Here is a 17,438-nt window from a genome sequence, read left to right on the forward strand (position 1 = left end):
TGGGCTTGTACATCCGGAGCAAACCCCGACTTCCGCAACCACGCAAATCTGCGCATCACGGTGCTCACCGTCATGGACCCGGCTGACACAGTCTGCCACATCCAGACCAGACTGAACGGATTCACACATGGCATCCTTGCCATCCTGTACAAGGGCAAGAAAGCCATCCCGTTCCTCCCCTTCGGGAATATGTTTAGCCGCCAATGCAACACAATTCCACAGAGTGTGAGTGAAACGAGCTAAGGCACACACGGAGTTGGCTGCTTTCAAAGCCATACCCCCCTGAAGAAAAGACTTTCTTCGCCCAACCGTCAAAATGTTTGTCGTCCCTGTCAGGAGGGATGGTAGGGTACGACGCCTGTTTTGCTGGGGCCGTAGCCGCCTGCACCACCAAACTCTCCGGAGTAGGGCGCATGGACAAGTAGCCAGGGTCGCCACTGGCTGGGCGGTACTTTTTCAGCAACGACCTACCCACTGCCGGGAGAATCTCCGGAGCAGTTCAAGCCGCCGCCACCCTTCTTTGCAAGGCCATATGGAATGGCAGTACCGGGTCAGTTGGTGGACCTTGGTCCAAAATATCTGTAAGGTCAACCTGCAGAAAATCTACTGGTGGCGCAGACCACCCCAAGTACTCAGTCACCCTCGACATCAGCCGCCTGTACGAAGAGTCAGCATGCATACCAGTCTCAGGCCTGCCAAACTCAACCTCTGGTGAGGTAACAAGAACACTGGCGTTGTGCAAAGACTGACGCGGGTCTTCAATCTGGCTATGACCAGACAATATTTCATCAGGAACCTCATCTGGAACCAAACCTTCCTCGGACCCTTCCTCCACCTCAGAAATATAATCCAGAGGCTGGAATAAATCCCTGGAGGAGGGCACGGAAAAAGGCTCAAAGACAGGTCTCACCGACTTCTTCAGGGCCTTCCTCAGGGTTTCCACCGATGCACGGGGTACCTCGGATAAAGCATCCTCGAAAAGCGTTGAGGGTGTCTACAGAATCAGCGTCGATGTCGAGCGTGGCGCCGACGTCTTCGACACAGGCCTCAAGGGCTGAGCCCCGAGCGTGTCCTTCGATGGCCTCTGCGCCGATGGCGTCGAGGACTTCCTCTGAGGCGGAGCCTCGAGAGAGTCCCTCGACGGACATGGCGCCGATGGCGTCAACGTCTTCTTCGAAGACCTCACAGGCTCCGACGGTCTTGAGGGCGTGGAGGACCGGGACCTGGAGCGGGCATGATTAAAGCTATCTACCTTGTTTGATCGGGACCTCGAAGGTGCCCGATGATCGCGCCTACCACCCGAGCCCAAAGGCGTGCGAGCGGTGGCCCTAGCACATTCCCTGCCGGCTTCTTTCGAAGGCGCGGATGGAACAGAGCCCTGAGACTGAAAAATCCCCATCATCTCCATACGAAATGCATCCCATTCCGCAGGAGAAGAGTGCTTGTTGGAACAAGCAACCCGGCGACGGGCGGAGTCCTCGGACAAGGCCGGGGAAGGCGACCGGTGACTGTGCTTCCGCGAGTGCCTCGACGAGGCAGAGGAATGGCAGGAACCACTCCGGGACCGAGACCCCCTGGACTTATGCCGACGACACAGAGTCGCCTCTCGAATGGTCGGTTGAAAGCCCAGCGGATTTCGACTTTTGGGGATTGGACACCCAACCGACAGAAAACTCCTTCTTCCGCTCCCGCAAGGCCTTCGATGTTAACGACTGGCAATCATCACAACCATCCGTGGCGTGGTCCTCACCGAGGCACCAGAGGCAGGCGTCATACGGGTCCATAAGCGACATGTTGGAACTGCAGTCCCGACACTTCTTGAAACCCGGCCGCGGGATAGAAGACGAAGACATGATATCTTCACAAACGAACAAGGTCGAAGAACCGATAGAATATAACTTAGAAGAACCGAGGCGTGTCGAGATCTCCGAAGTGAACACGTTCACGGAAAAAACAGAACTGAGGCTACGGGCGTCCTACTTATAACATCCGGTGACGTCAGGTCGACGGAGGCCCTCGAGGACAGCGTATCAACGTCATTGATGCAGGAGCCGAACATTTTCCGAAGCAGCACAGCTTTGGTGATTACATGTCATAGATGTGAAATACGTCGGAGGAACCAATCCCTTCGAAATACTGTTACAATGTAGAAATGTAGGGTATTACTGTATCAATTTGTGTTATGTGAAGAATCCTATGGATCTCTCACTGAAACCCTGCCTAAAGTCTCCTCCCAGGTGGCCAGGGAAATGCAGACACTTTGGAGGTGGTGTACTGTGGGAGGATCGCCTCAGAGGAGACAGGGCCCAGGGTCGTGAGGAGATCCCATGGGATGAGACGCAGTATTTGCCCTCTGAAAGGAAGTGCCTTCTGGGGTGCCAAAACAGGTGATGGCATATTGCCATTATAGTGTCCCTGATTCACATGTAAGATCTGTAACCCGGGGTATAAGCGCTGCCAAATCTCAAGAAACCTTGTCAATAAAAAGATTAAGAATAAATACCGTCCTTACTCCCTAAGGTAGAACTTCAAGGGATCTAGAGAAAATACCTTAACTCCAATGTACTCTTCTGTAACAACCAATCCTAACAGTCTATCTTTTAATGAGTTTAAGGGATCTAAATGTACCCCTAAAAATAACTACATTTCAAAGAACTAACTTTATTGAAGGGGACTACAAGTCCCATAATCCCAGAAGAACTGGGACGAGGAAGTGGGCTGAAGAGGCAAGCTGTATCAGTGATCAGGCTATTAAGCCTAACAGCCCACACCTGCAGAATCCTGGGAGGCATAAAGGGCCCCTTCAGGTGGAGGCAATTGGAAGGAGCCGTAACTTTGACTGGAATGCGAGCTGTAGCAGAAGGAAGAAAGCACAAGGCGGAGTGTTTGGGAGTGTTCTATGTGGCTGACCCTCTGCTGGACTGTAGTGCAGTAACTCTACTACCTCTACTCGTGAAAGGAGGAGGAGCATTTTTGTTAAAAACCTCACTTCCACGCGGAGCGTCGCGGAGTGTTTGGGAGTGTTCGAGAGAGTCAGGTGCTGTTTGCAGCAATGGACTTGGCAAAGCAGAGAACACCCTGCATTAGCCTCCGGACCCCTGTCTCTAGAGCAAGGTTGCGGAGGCTCCATTCTGCTCCCGCTCAATCTGATTGTAATACAATCAGTTCAATAACACCATCTTCAACAGCGGATCAGTGCGCGGACGTAATGGATTCCAGGGACTCCATGGACCAAACGGTATGTGAACGTGCTGAGGGAGGGGATGGGGCGGCTACCATTATTGATGTTGAAAACCCGACTCATATCCACACTGCCCGTGATTGTGATAGTGCTCATGTCCCTGCATCACAACGGCATGCCGGCTCTACGAAGAGTCATGTTGGCTCTCGGACCGGGTGCTGTGCATGGCGCAACTTGTCCGTTTCAGATCCTCTGAATACGGATAAAAAAGCACCCCTGAGCTTCGTTCCAACCCCTCCACGTCTTACCGTATCAGTGTTCGCGTCCCCCGCTGGAGACGCCGTCCGCGGCGCTTCTGGTCCTCCGCTTGCTCCGCCTGCTGTCACGGCTTCGGCGCCGTCGGCGGGTTGCTGTGGGCGGAGCGGGGGAGGACTGGGGGAGCCCTGCCGATGCCGGTGCGCGTGCGCGTCTTGCACGCCTCGCGTTGCCTGCTGCTCAGTGTTGTCGCCTGTCGGGAAGTCCGAAGGCAAGGAGCGGGAAATGCCAGCCGTGGTTGGGGGCGCTGTCGGGGCCCGGAACGTACTGCCTGATGGTTCTCATGAACCCCCCCTTTGGGCATATATGGAATGTAAACACCTCAATCACCGCACAAACGACAATGTGCACATATCCTGCCCCAAATGCCAGAATCGACTGGGCAATTGCCAGCAATGACATTAATGTTTTGTATAAACTGCTGTCCAAGCCCCTCACAGCCCCCCCCTCCCTCACTCAGAGTTCTAGCTTGGAGAGTTATCCAGAAAGATCACAAAGACAAGAAATTACCAAATTCAGAAAAAAACAAAAATGTTAATCAACCCTTGCAGAAAAATTGTCTAAACCCAGAGAAAACGAAACTAGTGACTGGACTCACGGAACCTTGCTCAAAAATTGATGATTCAATTGACTCACTGAGGAATTCATTAATTGAAAACCAAACACAAGATATCTGGAATCCTGAGCCTGAACTTTTTACAGTGCCAAGTGATCAACTTTCTCAGGAGATTGTGCTGCCAGAATATAATCCCCAAAGTAAAATACGTCAAGAAAGGCGAGAAATTCGTTATTCCTGGCAGACAAGTTACTTGAAGACCTTAAAACTATCAATGCAAGGATGACTCCTTCGCCATCCACGAACAACTCAAAACAAATAAATGGTCACGTGGAAAGTACAAAAGCCTCCTTAAATCATATAGAAATCAATGGAGTTTGTTGTGATAAATTAGAGGACAAAAGAGTGGATCCGCAAAGTTTGCAACAAAATATTTATCGCCCTAATAAGAGGAGAAGAATCACGTCAAGTTCAGCACCTATTCCTTGTTCACAGAAACGAACAAGGGTTGGTGATTGCACTCAAAGGAAACAATGCTCCACACACAGTGAAGTCAATGAACAAAAAATACAAGAAAACTCTGAAACGAATTCCACACCACCTGATTCAATTGATTCAAGCCAAGACTCTTCTTCTGACTCTGAGTACAAAAGGCCGACAAGAGGCCCCTACAAACAGAGACATCCAATTTATAACAAAAAAAGAATAGGCAGCGCAAATGAAAGAAGTGGCCTACAAACTGAATGCTATGATTTGGTCGAACAAGTGATAAATCAGCTGAGACCTAATATCATCTCTGCACTGACAATTACAGTCGCTCCATTGCTAAAACTTTGAGCATCTAAACGAGTCTGAAAGACCAAATCTCGCTTATGGGGTCTGTAAATGTAAAATTAATAAACATGGATCTGGAGCAGAAATTAATGAAAAATCAAACAGCAAATAATCTCAGAAACAATGATGCCTTTGTCGATCAAATAAAAGAGCAATTAAAAAATAGTGCAGATGATAAACGTCTCTTAGCTGAACTAGCAAGGGAGGCCATATTGATTTTAAAAAATCAAACGACAAATGAAGAAAATTGTGTGCTACGTGCTGTGGATGGAGTTACAATGGGTAACGCAGAGAGACGAAATACTAGGCAACGACCACAAAACCACAAAACACAAACGAGTTCAAGAGTGGAAGAAACAGCCCACGAAATTGAACCAATCATTGCATCATCAGCTAACACTGAGTTGCCACGTGTTGAGGCTGTAAATAATAAGGCAAATAACCTTGAAAAGCCCATATTGACGCTATCAGAGGAGAACGTCATTGATCTTGAAGCGATCATAGACACGACCGATCCGATTGTGTCTGGTACTGTCGTAAGTGTTGAGCACCAAACGGGAACGGCAGAAACTGACGATAACAGCAATCAGCTACAAACGCTCGAACACACTGAAAAAAACGAAACATTTGCCATTTTTGATAAAACCAGAAGAGAAAGCTCAACCAAAGAAGGAGCGATCAAAAAAATTACTATAAAACAGACCAAGAAATCAAAAAACATGCCAAATAAAAGGAAAGCAAACAACAAAAATGTGAACAAAATTCTAAGAAACATTAAATCATTGAATGTGATGATCCAAACTGATTCAAACAAATCACCACCTACGGATAAGGTCCCTGAGCCGGGAACCCAGATAATAAAATTAATAGGAGTGGTGACGAATGAAGAAATCCAAGCTTCGGTACATGATTGTGACGAGGAGGACGACAATCGAATGATAGAAGAACTTGCCAATTTATCAACTTACGAATCAAATGATGAAGACCTGGCTCTGAATCAAGAAAGTGAAAGTGAACAAAATTTGTTGACAGGGTCGCCTACCAGTAATGAAGATCAAAGTAAACCACTAGATAAAATAAAACCATCAAGAATCTCTATAATTGAAGAGACACCAGAAAAAGAGAAAAAGCGTTCGATTCAGTTTGATTCCTGATGACACAACACAAACAATAAAAAGGCGTGTGACTCTAGATGAAAGAAAATCCAGAAAATTTACATTTTAATCAGACTGTGCCCTGATTAAACAACAAAGTGAAAAAACAAATTCACGAGATTTATGTCCTGGAAAAGAAGTGAGTATGAAATCGATATTATCAACGAAAGACCGGGACCAAACACGTTATGAAGAGGCTCAAGACGATTGGAGAAAGGACAAAAGAGCATCATTTGATAAACAAAAACCGTTGATAAAAAAAAAGCAGGACATAACATCTAATTTCTGCTTCTTTTTGGAAAGAAAGTTCTCATCGAATGATGGCTTGATTCTAAACAGATACAACGTGCTTTCCAACTCTTGAATCATCTTCCACGGCTTCGTTCTGTAACAACTAACGACATCAAAACGGTCGAATTCATTCATGATGACATTACCGACCGTGTGCTATTGCACATTTATTCTCGTGCAATTAGAGATATAATCGCTGAGCACTCATTGGACCTTGATGATCTGGGTTTTGTGATATCGGAGCCGTGGGGGGAGTTTCCTCATTCTAAATCCAAAATCACTAAACCCGAATTCTCAAAAAGATTCGAAGAACCGAAAGACCAAAGAATCACCAAACCTCTTCAAACCTTGAAAACTAAATTAAACGCAAAGGAACTTGAAGAAAGACCAGATTTGTCCTGGGAAGACGGGGACACCAGTCAATTTAAAAAACAAATTAAAATTACATTTGACTGTACCGAGAATGAAAATTACTCACAAAGCTCGATTGAGAACAAGTCTGAGCGGAAAGCGGATGAAACATGCTGGAATTGGGTGGCAAAGTCCCTAAATTCTAAAGTCAATCAATAATGCCAACAGGAAATTATATCTACGACTTTACAGGTCGGTGCATGGAATACAAGAGGCTTTGTGCATCTGTTTAACAACAGTTTGGGAGGCCTCGAACCTCTACATATTATTTGGCTGCAAGAATCGTGGCTCTTGAACGAACCAGTTGTGGAAGGTTATGAAATCGCTTGGAATCCAGCGATTAGACAGCCTAAAGGAAGACCAATGGCAGGGCTTTTAACACTTGTAAAACAGAATCTAGGTCTTCGAATATTAAAGAGCATTAATGTGACCCCTTATATCCAATATGTGAACGTTGCCACAAACTGGAATGGGGCGACTAAGGAAACAATCCATATAATAAACTTATATTGGCAACACAAAGCCTCCGACGAATGGGAGTACCTTGATGCGATAGGGGACCTGTTAGATTCTACTCTGTCAAATGATGAGAATGCAAGAATTATACTTTGCGGTGACCTTAACATGGAATGCTTGAAAAGTCCAAAACTGCAAGGACAAACAGCTCCACTTTGGTCGATGTCTCAACATAAAAAAGTCTGCTTAATCCAAGCATGGGAAGAGGAGATGGAAGTAAGAGGTATGAAAATGTTAAATGGTTGTACGAATGGTGACATTCCTCCGAAGGCGACATGGAGAAATACCAACTCGGAATCAATCCTCGATTACTTCTATGTCTCAGAAAATATAATTGCTGACACTGAATCACTGAAGGTAATTAATATGCAAAACAGTGATCACGACTTGGTAAGAATAACGCTCCGATGCATAAAAAAGAATCCACAAGAAACATGGAGTCAAGAAGTCACTAGTATTCCAGGCAGAAATCGGCTAAGATTAAATGAATATCATATTACCTCAATGACAAATGCATTAACAAGAGAACCATCAATAAACACGGATCAAATTGAATATCCAACCTTGCTACAGGCCTTTACTGTAACCTCCTGTAACAACAGACTAAACAACTTTAAGAGGTTACATGTCCACGACCAAGAGGTAGTGGCTAAAAAACGTGAACTGAGGCAAAAAATTAGAAGGCTGCAAAAATATCGAGACTCGAACTATCTGCACGACAAAAAAGAGTTGCAGAAAACAGAAACTGGCTACGAATACACAAGAATATGATACAGAATGATGCCGAAAAAGTGCTTCAAATACTTGGCAGTAATAACGGACGGATGTTCTGGGATGCCATAAACAACTTGGCTACACCCCAACAAGCTATTCAGATCAATATGGTGAATGAAGTGACATGGTTTGAACATTTTACAAACCTATTCACCAAAAATACGGATAGCCGCTATACTGATCCAAAGCCATCGGAAGCATGGGAGATCACTATTGAGAAGGTGGATATTCTTGATAACATTAAACGGCTAAGTTCATCCAGAGCCCCCGGCCCCGATGGCCTCACAAATTATTCATTGAAATTACATCCTGAGGCCTGGGCCGAGTTTTGCTTCATCTTATTCAAAAACATCATTGAAGAAAAAAGAATCCCTACTTCGTGGAAAAGTGCCATTATTATTCCCATTTTCAAGAAAGGTGTGAGAACAGATCCAAAAAACTACAGACCTATCGCCCTTATGGACGTTGTTGGAAAGATCTTTGCAACCCAACTATTACCAAAACTGACACAGTGGATAAAGGTCGCAGGTCTAGCCGATCATCGCCAAACTGGCTTCTCAAAAGGAGTTGGTTGCGGATTGAACATCATGATCATCAACCTAATGAAAATGGAGGCGATTCGAACAAAATCAAAAGTTTATATGGCCTTTGTGGACCTGGCGCACGCTTTTGATGGTATTGACCGAGAGCTATTATGGTCCAAACTCAACAAATGGGGATGCCCCTGGAGTCTGCTTGCTGCAATTAAACAACTGTATACCGATACCACCATTAAAGTCAGACTAGACTCGCAAGGATCTCTAATGGATCATATTGAGACATTTCGAGGTCTCAAGCAGGGTTGTCCCCTTGGGGCCACCTTGTTTAATGCCTTTATCTCAGACATCGGAAAGGCGTTCGAAACAATTAGATCCTTCGCACCAAAATTGAATGGAACTAAAATTGATTACATCTTATATGCTGATGACATTGTTCTCATGGACCTCACTCCGATTGGGTTACAGAGGAAATTATTAGCCCTCAAAGAGCATACTGATGCAAATGGTCTTGAGATTAATCCAACAAAATCCTAGATACTGATATTGCAAAACCTATTTGGAGCTAATAACAAACGAAAATTCAACTATACTCGATGCAAAGGAATTCCAATATCTCGGTGTAACCATAAATTCCAGTATACAAGACGCAAATATGATCATGAAAATTTGTCGGAAATGTAACTCACTAACAGCACAAGGAGTCGTACTGAATAAAAAGTACGGGAAGTTCACCTTGAAACCTGTCATTGCATTTTACAACTTAAAGGTCATTCCGGCCTTGATTTTTGGTGTAGAAGCTATGTTTGGATGCCCGGCAGAGACATGGTCCTGGTGTGAGAACACATTTTGGGGAAAAGTACTATCATTGCCTAGGGGGACACTGACAGCTTGCATTCGTTACGAACTTGGATTGACCTCAATCAATGCGAAGGTGACGTGGAACATGCTGTCAATCTACAGGAAAGTTTTGGGAGCAGACGATTTACCACAATATAGAATGCTCCGAAGTGATGATGGATCAACTAAAGCATCTGTACTGCAAATGTGGAAACAATCTTGCAGGAACACCCTTACCCAGCTCCAAACTGACCAAGCTACACTTTTTCAGAATCCGAATGCTGTTAAAAAAAAACTGTGGGAGCAAGATTGGTGTGAAAATCAAGACCAAAGAACAACACACAGGTGTATGAAAGAAAATGCGACAGAAGAACAGGCCTATAACACCTTGCCAAAATACCTTCAAACATTTCCATGCTTCAAAAGAAGATTCTATTATCTTAAATTTCGGATTAACCTGTACAAAACTAAAGCAATTCTAAGATTACAAAGTAAAGCTAAAGAGGCTTCGGAGGTTTGCAGATTCTGTAAAAAAAAAAGAAAGAAACGCTGAAACATCTAGTCCTCTTTTGTGAAAATCTAAGAGGTCTAAGAACGGCTTTCTTGGGTCTCAAAATTTACAAGAGGCCGAACCTAGACGGGGAAGATTGGTGGAACGTGTTTTCTGAAGGCTCAGACTAACTTTTTATTGCCTTAACATTCTTTCTTGAGAAATTAGAACTGTTAATGTTACAGTGACCCATCACGGAGCATAACTTGGTGACAGAATAACTGGAAAGAATATAGCTTATCTTTGTAGAGTTACTCGTGCAATTGAGTTACTAACTTAATTATGGTATTGGTTGTACAGATTATTATTTTGTGCCAAATGATCCACCCCCTATGTGTGGTGTTTCTAATATGCTGACTCTGTTTGCTTCTTTTTATTGTTCTTATTCTGCTTTATTTTTTTTTTCTTCCTTCTGTTTTCCTTTAATCGATGTTTAAGGTCGGAGTTTGAAATGTATTCTCAAATTCTCTCATTTTTAAAAGTTCGTAATGAACTATAAAAAAAAAAAAAAGAAAGCACAAGGCTGGGACACCAAGCATAAGGGGAAGAACAAGCAGAGGGTCCTGTTTCCCCAAACCGTGAAGTGCAGAGGCTGCACAGCGGAAGACATGGATAAGAGCTGTTTTTCTTCATGTGAGCCTAATTACTGTGGTTGCCAAGCTGTGAACGTGCAGGAGACCAAGGCAAGAAGCAATTGTCATGCCGTGGGTCTTGGGAGCGAGACAGGCTCCCTGAATGTGTGGCCGGACCGAAAACACCTTTATTGGAGATGGGTTGTGTGTCCCAAGCAAGACAGAAGCAGTAGATGTTGCAGAAATTGGGAAAGCAGTGAAACACGCAGAACAAGTGTTGAAGAAGCCGGTGATTGAAGCACAGCGCAGTGCCAGCAACAGTATCCAACTCCTTGTTAATGCGCGTAACACTTGAAGTGAGAAGAAGTGGTTAGTTGCATCTAAAACTACATTAACAATGGAAATGTAACACTCACGTATAACGTGAAAGGCTTTTTACTTGCGTGAGAAGTTAAGTTGCTCAAACCCATTGTTCAATTGTTGCAAAGACTGTTCTTTGCTTTAAGGAGTGGTCGCCTGTCCCTAATTAAGGAGAGGGGAATGCTGCTAAGACCCTTACCGATTACCTAACTCTGATAATACACGTGTTACAATATTTCACTTGTGGAAATTAAATCAAATAGTGGTCGTGTGTGCCCAATTGTGATTCGTGTGTGCCCAATTGTGATTCCCAATAGGACTGAACTCCATCCTTCACTTTCACACAGGAATACAATTAGATATCAATCTTTAAACTTTAGAAACTATATCAAGAACTGGATGTGTGTGCCTAATTTTGATTCGTAAGGAAAGACTGAATCCTACTTTTTATTCTAACATGGCATACCTTTCATTTGAATAAGTTAAAAGTGTATAACTATTAAAGAAGAGAATAAGCATTACCTAAGCCAAGAGTCTCCCCATATTAACACTGAAGCCAGCCTTTCTCAGATTTACAAAGTCATCCAACTGTACTGTGAAGTTAATAACTGTTCATTGGTCTAAGATACAAGTGTGCAAGTGTTACCTAAAGCTAACAGAGTGACACCAAGGCTTCTGGGTAATTGGGCCGATAACTGGCAGAAAGGTGCAAAAAAAGTTGGGTAAAGAGAACTGGCTGCTTGTAGAGACTATTTTGAAGTTGGCACAACCTGTAATGCCAGAGACTTTGGAAGAAGACAGAAGTGCGTCTCAAAGGTAAACTCTGGTTGTTATTGCACAGGAGAGGCAAAGAGGCTGCCTTTTTGGAGAGAGTTGTTTAGAGGAAGAGTGCTTTGTCTACTTGAAGTTGTTGAAGGACTTTAAAGTGTGTCTTGTTGAAGTCTGTTTAGATGGTAAAAATCACTGAAACTGTGGTAGTATTCCAAAGTACTGAAGCTGTGGTGGTATACCTGGTTGTCAGTGGATGCAATATTCTAGTATTCCAAACCAAAAGAGTACTGTGAGACAAAGATGACTGTTCTCATGGTAAATGAAGTAGTGAAGTTCTTAAAGTTGAAGCAGAATCACTAAGAAATCATCCTGACAAATATACCATTGTGAAGCCTAAAACTATAATCAGGAGAATACTAACTGCTAACCAAGAACTGTGCATCACTAGTAGTTGTGGATATTGTGTTTCTTTTGAACTGTGGCAAGTCTTCTTGAAGAGGTCAAAGCATTGTGGCCAGGATTACCATTGGTGCTATTTGGAGGAAGTGGAAAGTGGACATTTCACCCAGAAGAAGAGATTTGCTATTATTGGAGCTTTGGTTAACATACTTTTTGCATTGACTTTGAAATATCAAGAACTGTTTTGAAACATTTCTTCCTTTGGTTGAACACCAACAGGCCTAACCTTGAATCCTGGGGAAGGGGAATCACCCAAGACATTATAAGGTTATTCAGAGACTGTGAATGTTGTTCATATGATGTTGCATTGCCATATATTTTCTTTGTGTACTTGTTGCTTAGTGTGAGGGCCAGTTATTAGGTATTAGAGGGTTTACCCTTAGCTTTGGTTAGGCAGGGAAATCCTCAGCAGAGTAGGGACAGTGAGGTATTTTGGCATATATTTATTTTAAGAACAAAATGGCATATGTTGAAAAATCCTCAAACAGTGGTCTGCCTCGCATTATTGACCCCTCCCCTCGCAGTTAGGAGTGTTATGTATTGGAGTTGTGTCTAAATGTATTGTAACTTAGGTGGCCTCTGGCTTTGTGCTCTTAAGCGTTCTCCCCTTTCCCTTCCTGGGTCCTACATTTATTATATGGTGCACATGTTTGTACTATTTCGAATAGTATATCCTAGACGTTTAGGATCACTGTGACTGTTTCAGTGTTGGCACATGGGGCTGCGATCACGATTACATAAACATAGGGTACTGTTGTCTAGGATTCCCTTTTCCTACCTTTCTTCCCACAAATAATCCTATATGTACTGGGCCTATCCAAAAATAGTGGGCCTTACCTCTTAGTGTTAGAGGTTTGTTAGGTAGTAACCAACCATTATGATTTTTTCACATGCACTGAGGTTATTACCATGGGTTATGTTTCACATATATTTCTTATTTTACCTGATGGAAATTCTATGAGTAATTTTACAAAAGTACATAATTTCAATATACCAGTGTGGGGTTTTACTTTGGCTATCTGTGTAGGCTAACTCTCCCTCCCTACCACTCCACCTCCTCCTTAAATTAGCCTGGCTTCTCTGCCACAGCTACTACACATAGGGAGGCCCGGTCTTTCCTTCCGATTGAAATACTGAAAACCCTCATGCTACATGGTTACCCAGACTTCCCCAGAGGGTTCTGCAGAACTGTCCCTAACAGAAGGAAAGGAGCAAAGAATGACGAGTGAGGTACAGAGAGACTGAAGGAGTTAAGAGAAGGTATCAAGATAGGGGAACGAGCTGTATGATGGAATGGGGAAGAACAATGGAAAGGGAGGAGAAGAGGAGGGACTGTAGTGGGCAGGGGTGAAAGAGAGAAGCCCCCCAGAAGTAGTCCTATACAGTGATGGGGAAGAGTCAGGGGACAGTTGAAGGCCTGGAAAACTAACCAGTGGAGCCCGGCATGCACTACAAATAAGGGAGGGGAGGAAAAGCTATTAATCCCGGGATCCAACATCAGTGAAAGAGGCTCAAGCCTTACCCCCACCAAGATGACCCAAAAGTGGCAGGTACTTCTGGAAGTCCAGGCAGACCAATGCATCATCCTGACAAGTTCAAGCAAAGACTAGAAAGAATTTCTTTGCAATGTGCCAAGAAAGTGTGGGGCATTTAAACCCCCAGAGACGAAGTAAAAAATGTTACCGCTGGGAAGGTGGACTTGTTCCGAGGAGAGGAGGGAGGATTAAGGATCACCTTCCTAACAAAGCTTCTCCATTTGTATATTCTAAAGTAGTGCACCCTAAGGGCTCAGTCAAACCTAATAATCTTGTTCTTGAGCTTTATGTAATAAAGAATTGGGCCGTGATAGGACAGCATTGCTTCCGATATGTTCTGGAGAATTGACTAGATAGCCCAAATGGTTTTCACATCTGTACATCAAGGGGTTTACAGCTTCTCTTTTTTAATGGTTTTAATACAAATTTTAACTGTCAAAAAACAGGAAAACATTCAATTGGTAATTTGGGATAAAGCTTGTACATTTCAAGAGGTGGCTGGTGCACATTACTTCACAGGTTAGTCAGAATTATTTATAGCTGCAACATGTGGTTGCATACAGTGAACATTCCACAGCTTCCTAAGAATACGATTTTCGGTAGACAAGTAGGTAACAACCAATTTCACAACCAATAATATTTCTTGGTTGAGGCAACTATCATTTCAGACACCCGACTGGACTCCTCCCCCTTTAAATCCCCCACATCCCATTTCACCTGACCGCTCCCAATTTTGAAAACTGGATTGATGGATGTGTGACGAATCCGGAGATGTCACTTCTGCCAGAGGGGGAGCCCCTTCCCATAAGGCCAGGGTGGTAAGGCTGCTACCCGATAGTCCCCCTGGGGGTGGTACTAAGCAGGAAGATCTCATGGGAAGAGACCACCTCTCTAGGGACAAGGGAGAACACCTCAGGAGAACCCAGTACATTCACCCTCCACCCATGCCACCAAAATCTACTGTATCTTTAGTTTAGTAATAAGTGCAGGGTTTTGGCACAGGATGGTGGACTATTGATTTACATTGACATTCCGAGTCATTAGTCGTTTTAGTTGAGGTAAGAAAACCCCCTCTTAGAGTTAGGGAAAGTTAGGTTTTCTCTTTATTTTCTTAAACAATAAAAGTTTATATCAGCAACTATGCCACCTGTATGTCCATCCACTCCTTCTGCACCCTTACAGATAGCACCTTTCCAGAAACCTCATCTTACCTTTTTCATGCAGTCCCTTCTTTTCATATAGGATTATCAACTCGCTGTATTTGTGGGCCTTCTTCAAAACATGCTCACTCTCCTCAATGTGACAATGATTGTTCTCCAGCCGCAGTAATGGTGCCACCAAAGCCATGTTTGTCTGCATTTAAGTCAAGAGAGGGTGTAAGCGTTTGTTACTGTGTGCTCAGTTTAGTTCAAGCAGGTCTTATTTACACAACATAGCCAATGCAAAAAACACAAACAACCTATATTCAGAGGAACTATTTTCACATCAATGGATAAATGGATTGCATATGCAATTGCCATCTTGCCTATATGTGTATGTGCACTGTTCTAAAAAGTTCATATTTGGAGTAGGCAGCTATATCGCTACAACATAAACAAGTGACAATCGACTCAAGGCACTCCACTGTCACAAAAGACTTTATATTGCATGCAGAAAAGAAAGAATATCTTGTTTTCGAATTTTGATAGTTAAAAGCAAGTAACAATGTGTTACTTGCTTTTAACTATCTTGCACAGCATTGTGCAAGATATCCTCACATGGATGCAGAGAGCAACTCCCACAACCCTCCACTGAATCCCTAAACACACAGTAACCTAGGAAGATTTCTGTCCATCTTGTGTTCAGGAAGTACATGTTACTAAGATATAGTTTTTCCTGCAAGCTAACGCTAGCTCACCTCATGGTAGCAATGGTAAGCAGTAAAGGTCAACGCCAGGGAGGGAAACAGTGGTTATAAAATAGAGGAAAACCTTAAATAAGAGAACATTCAAAGTGATATAATTAAATAATAATATCTTCTTTGAAGGTAATTGAAATAGTGTTCAATTCAAACAGTAAGCAGACTTGTTGAAAGAGGCTTTTTTTCAAATATATTTTTTATTTATTGCGTTATGGTTCAAATGACCCTCTGAGAAATCAAACAATTCTACACAGTCATCAAAACATACAGCAATCACACATTTTGATACAATATACAAAATACAGAGTTGTAAAATTATTACTTTAAGATATAACCAACCAATAGTCCAACAGGTTTATCGTCCTAGATAAAATTCATACCTTCTCAATTAAAAGTAAAAACTTTATTTAAAAATGTTATTAAACTTATTTTAATGCCCACTTTGGCTCCTTCAAGTATTAAATTCTAAGTTGACTCTGTATTTAAATTAATAAAATCCTACAAGAATTTCCCCCAAACAAGTGTGTCTCAATTCAATTAGATTCTTACAGTCTAGACTCAAATGCTGAAGTGTTTCAATACAAGTGCCTCTCCACAACCTACACAACCTTTCCTGTTTTAGTCTAGCCCCAAGGATTTTATTAGTGCCCAATATACTCCACGCTATTCTTAAAAAGCAGTTCCTGCAGATGGAGTTGGGAAATTGCACCATATAACTAGATAAGTATTTACAGGTTTTCCAGCCTAATTAATAATCTGGTGGTGCCCATAGGACTCACATTTCCCACTCGTATGGATCCAATCAGCTTCTCTTAAGACGTTTCCTCATTAGATCAGGGTTTCCCTTCAAATCCAATTCCAATAAATCTAACTCAATCAGGATATTCTTACAAGCAACTTCCCACTTCATTATTCTGCTCTCTTCTTCTTAATTACAATACGTTGTAATCATCTAAACACAGACTGTTCCTCTGCCACTAGAATCTTACGATAAAAGCTTAAACTTTTCCATGCCACTGATGACCTAGATAAAAGTCCCAGCTCAAAGTGGAGTCGTGCCGAGGGGGTGCTCAAGGGAAGTCCTAAAACCTACTTCCAAAAACAACTCTCTAACCGATGCCACCGTACCTCAGCCCATCTTAGCAGAGCATCAGCCCCATACGTCATAATTGTTAACACTTTAATTTTATAGAATTTAATTAAAAGGAACACCAGAAAATTGCCTGCATCAACGATCAATGTTTGTGGCCTGGCAAATCAGTATATTTAATGTCTTCCTTAAATAATAATGGATTATAGATTTATCTATTTCAAATGTACTGAAACCCAAGTACACAAAGTCCCTTGCCACTTCAAGGGGCTTCTTCCACAACAACCAGTTAAAACCAACAGTTTTCCTTTCCTTTTAGAGGGTTTTAAAAACAAATTTTTTGATTTGTTTACATTAATTACCAATGTATCTAGTATACTACCATAGCACAGAGTTCTGGCGCTGTAGACAAAGAGGGGTTCGGTCACACAGCACCAGATCATCCTGATATAGGAGCCAATTTACACTCTATCAAGCTTAAGAGGAAAAGATCGAGCACCCCCTAAAATAAATGCATTAATAAGCATAGGGGCATGGACACAGTCTTGCTTAAGGCTTCCAGTTGTGTTCCTGGGCTAGGAGAGCAGACCTTCCGCATTCAACCTAATTCTTCTAGAGGTTCCGGAGTATAGCTCTTGCACAATATCTATTAAATGTAAAGGGCACCCTAATTTTTTAATTTTAACCAGAGAATGGAACGAGTAAGAGTCGAATGCCATACTAAAATCAAATCAAACAGGTGTTTTGTTAGCAGCAAATTTAGTTTGGACGGCATTTAGTAAAAAAACATTTT

General features: G+C 42.8%; 1 protein-coding gene across 2 annotated transcripts in view; it reads right to left on the minus strand.

Annotated features, from left to right (window-relative positions):
- VPS39 (VPS39 subunit of HOPS complex) overlaps positions 1 to 17,438 on the minus strand; it is a 682,603-nt gene that overhangs the window by 258,153 nt on the left and 407,012 nt on the right. For both annotated transcript variants that reach the window (XM_069638818.1, XM_069638817.1), the window contains exon 14: positions 14,867 to 15,008. In XM_069638818.1, coding sequence (XP_069494919.1) covers positions 14,867 to 15,008 — 142 coding nt within the window. The remainder of the gene's footprint in view (positions 1 to 14,866; positions 15,009 to 17,438) is intronic.

This window comes from Ambystoma mexicanum, chromosome 14 (genome assembly GCF_040938575.1).
Source record: "Ambystoma mexicanum isolate Mex_15411 chromosome 14, UKY_AmexF1_1, whole genome shotgun sequence".
NCBI lineage: Eukaryota > Metazoa > Chordata > Amphibia > Caudata > Ambystomatidae > Ambystoma > Ambystoma mexicanum.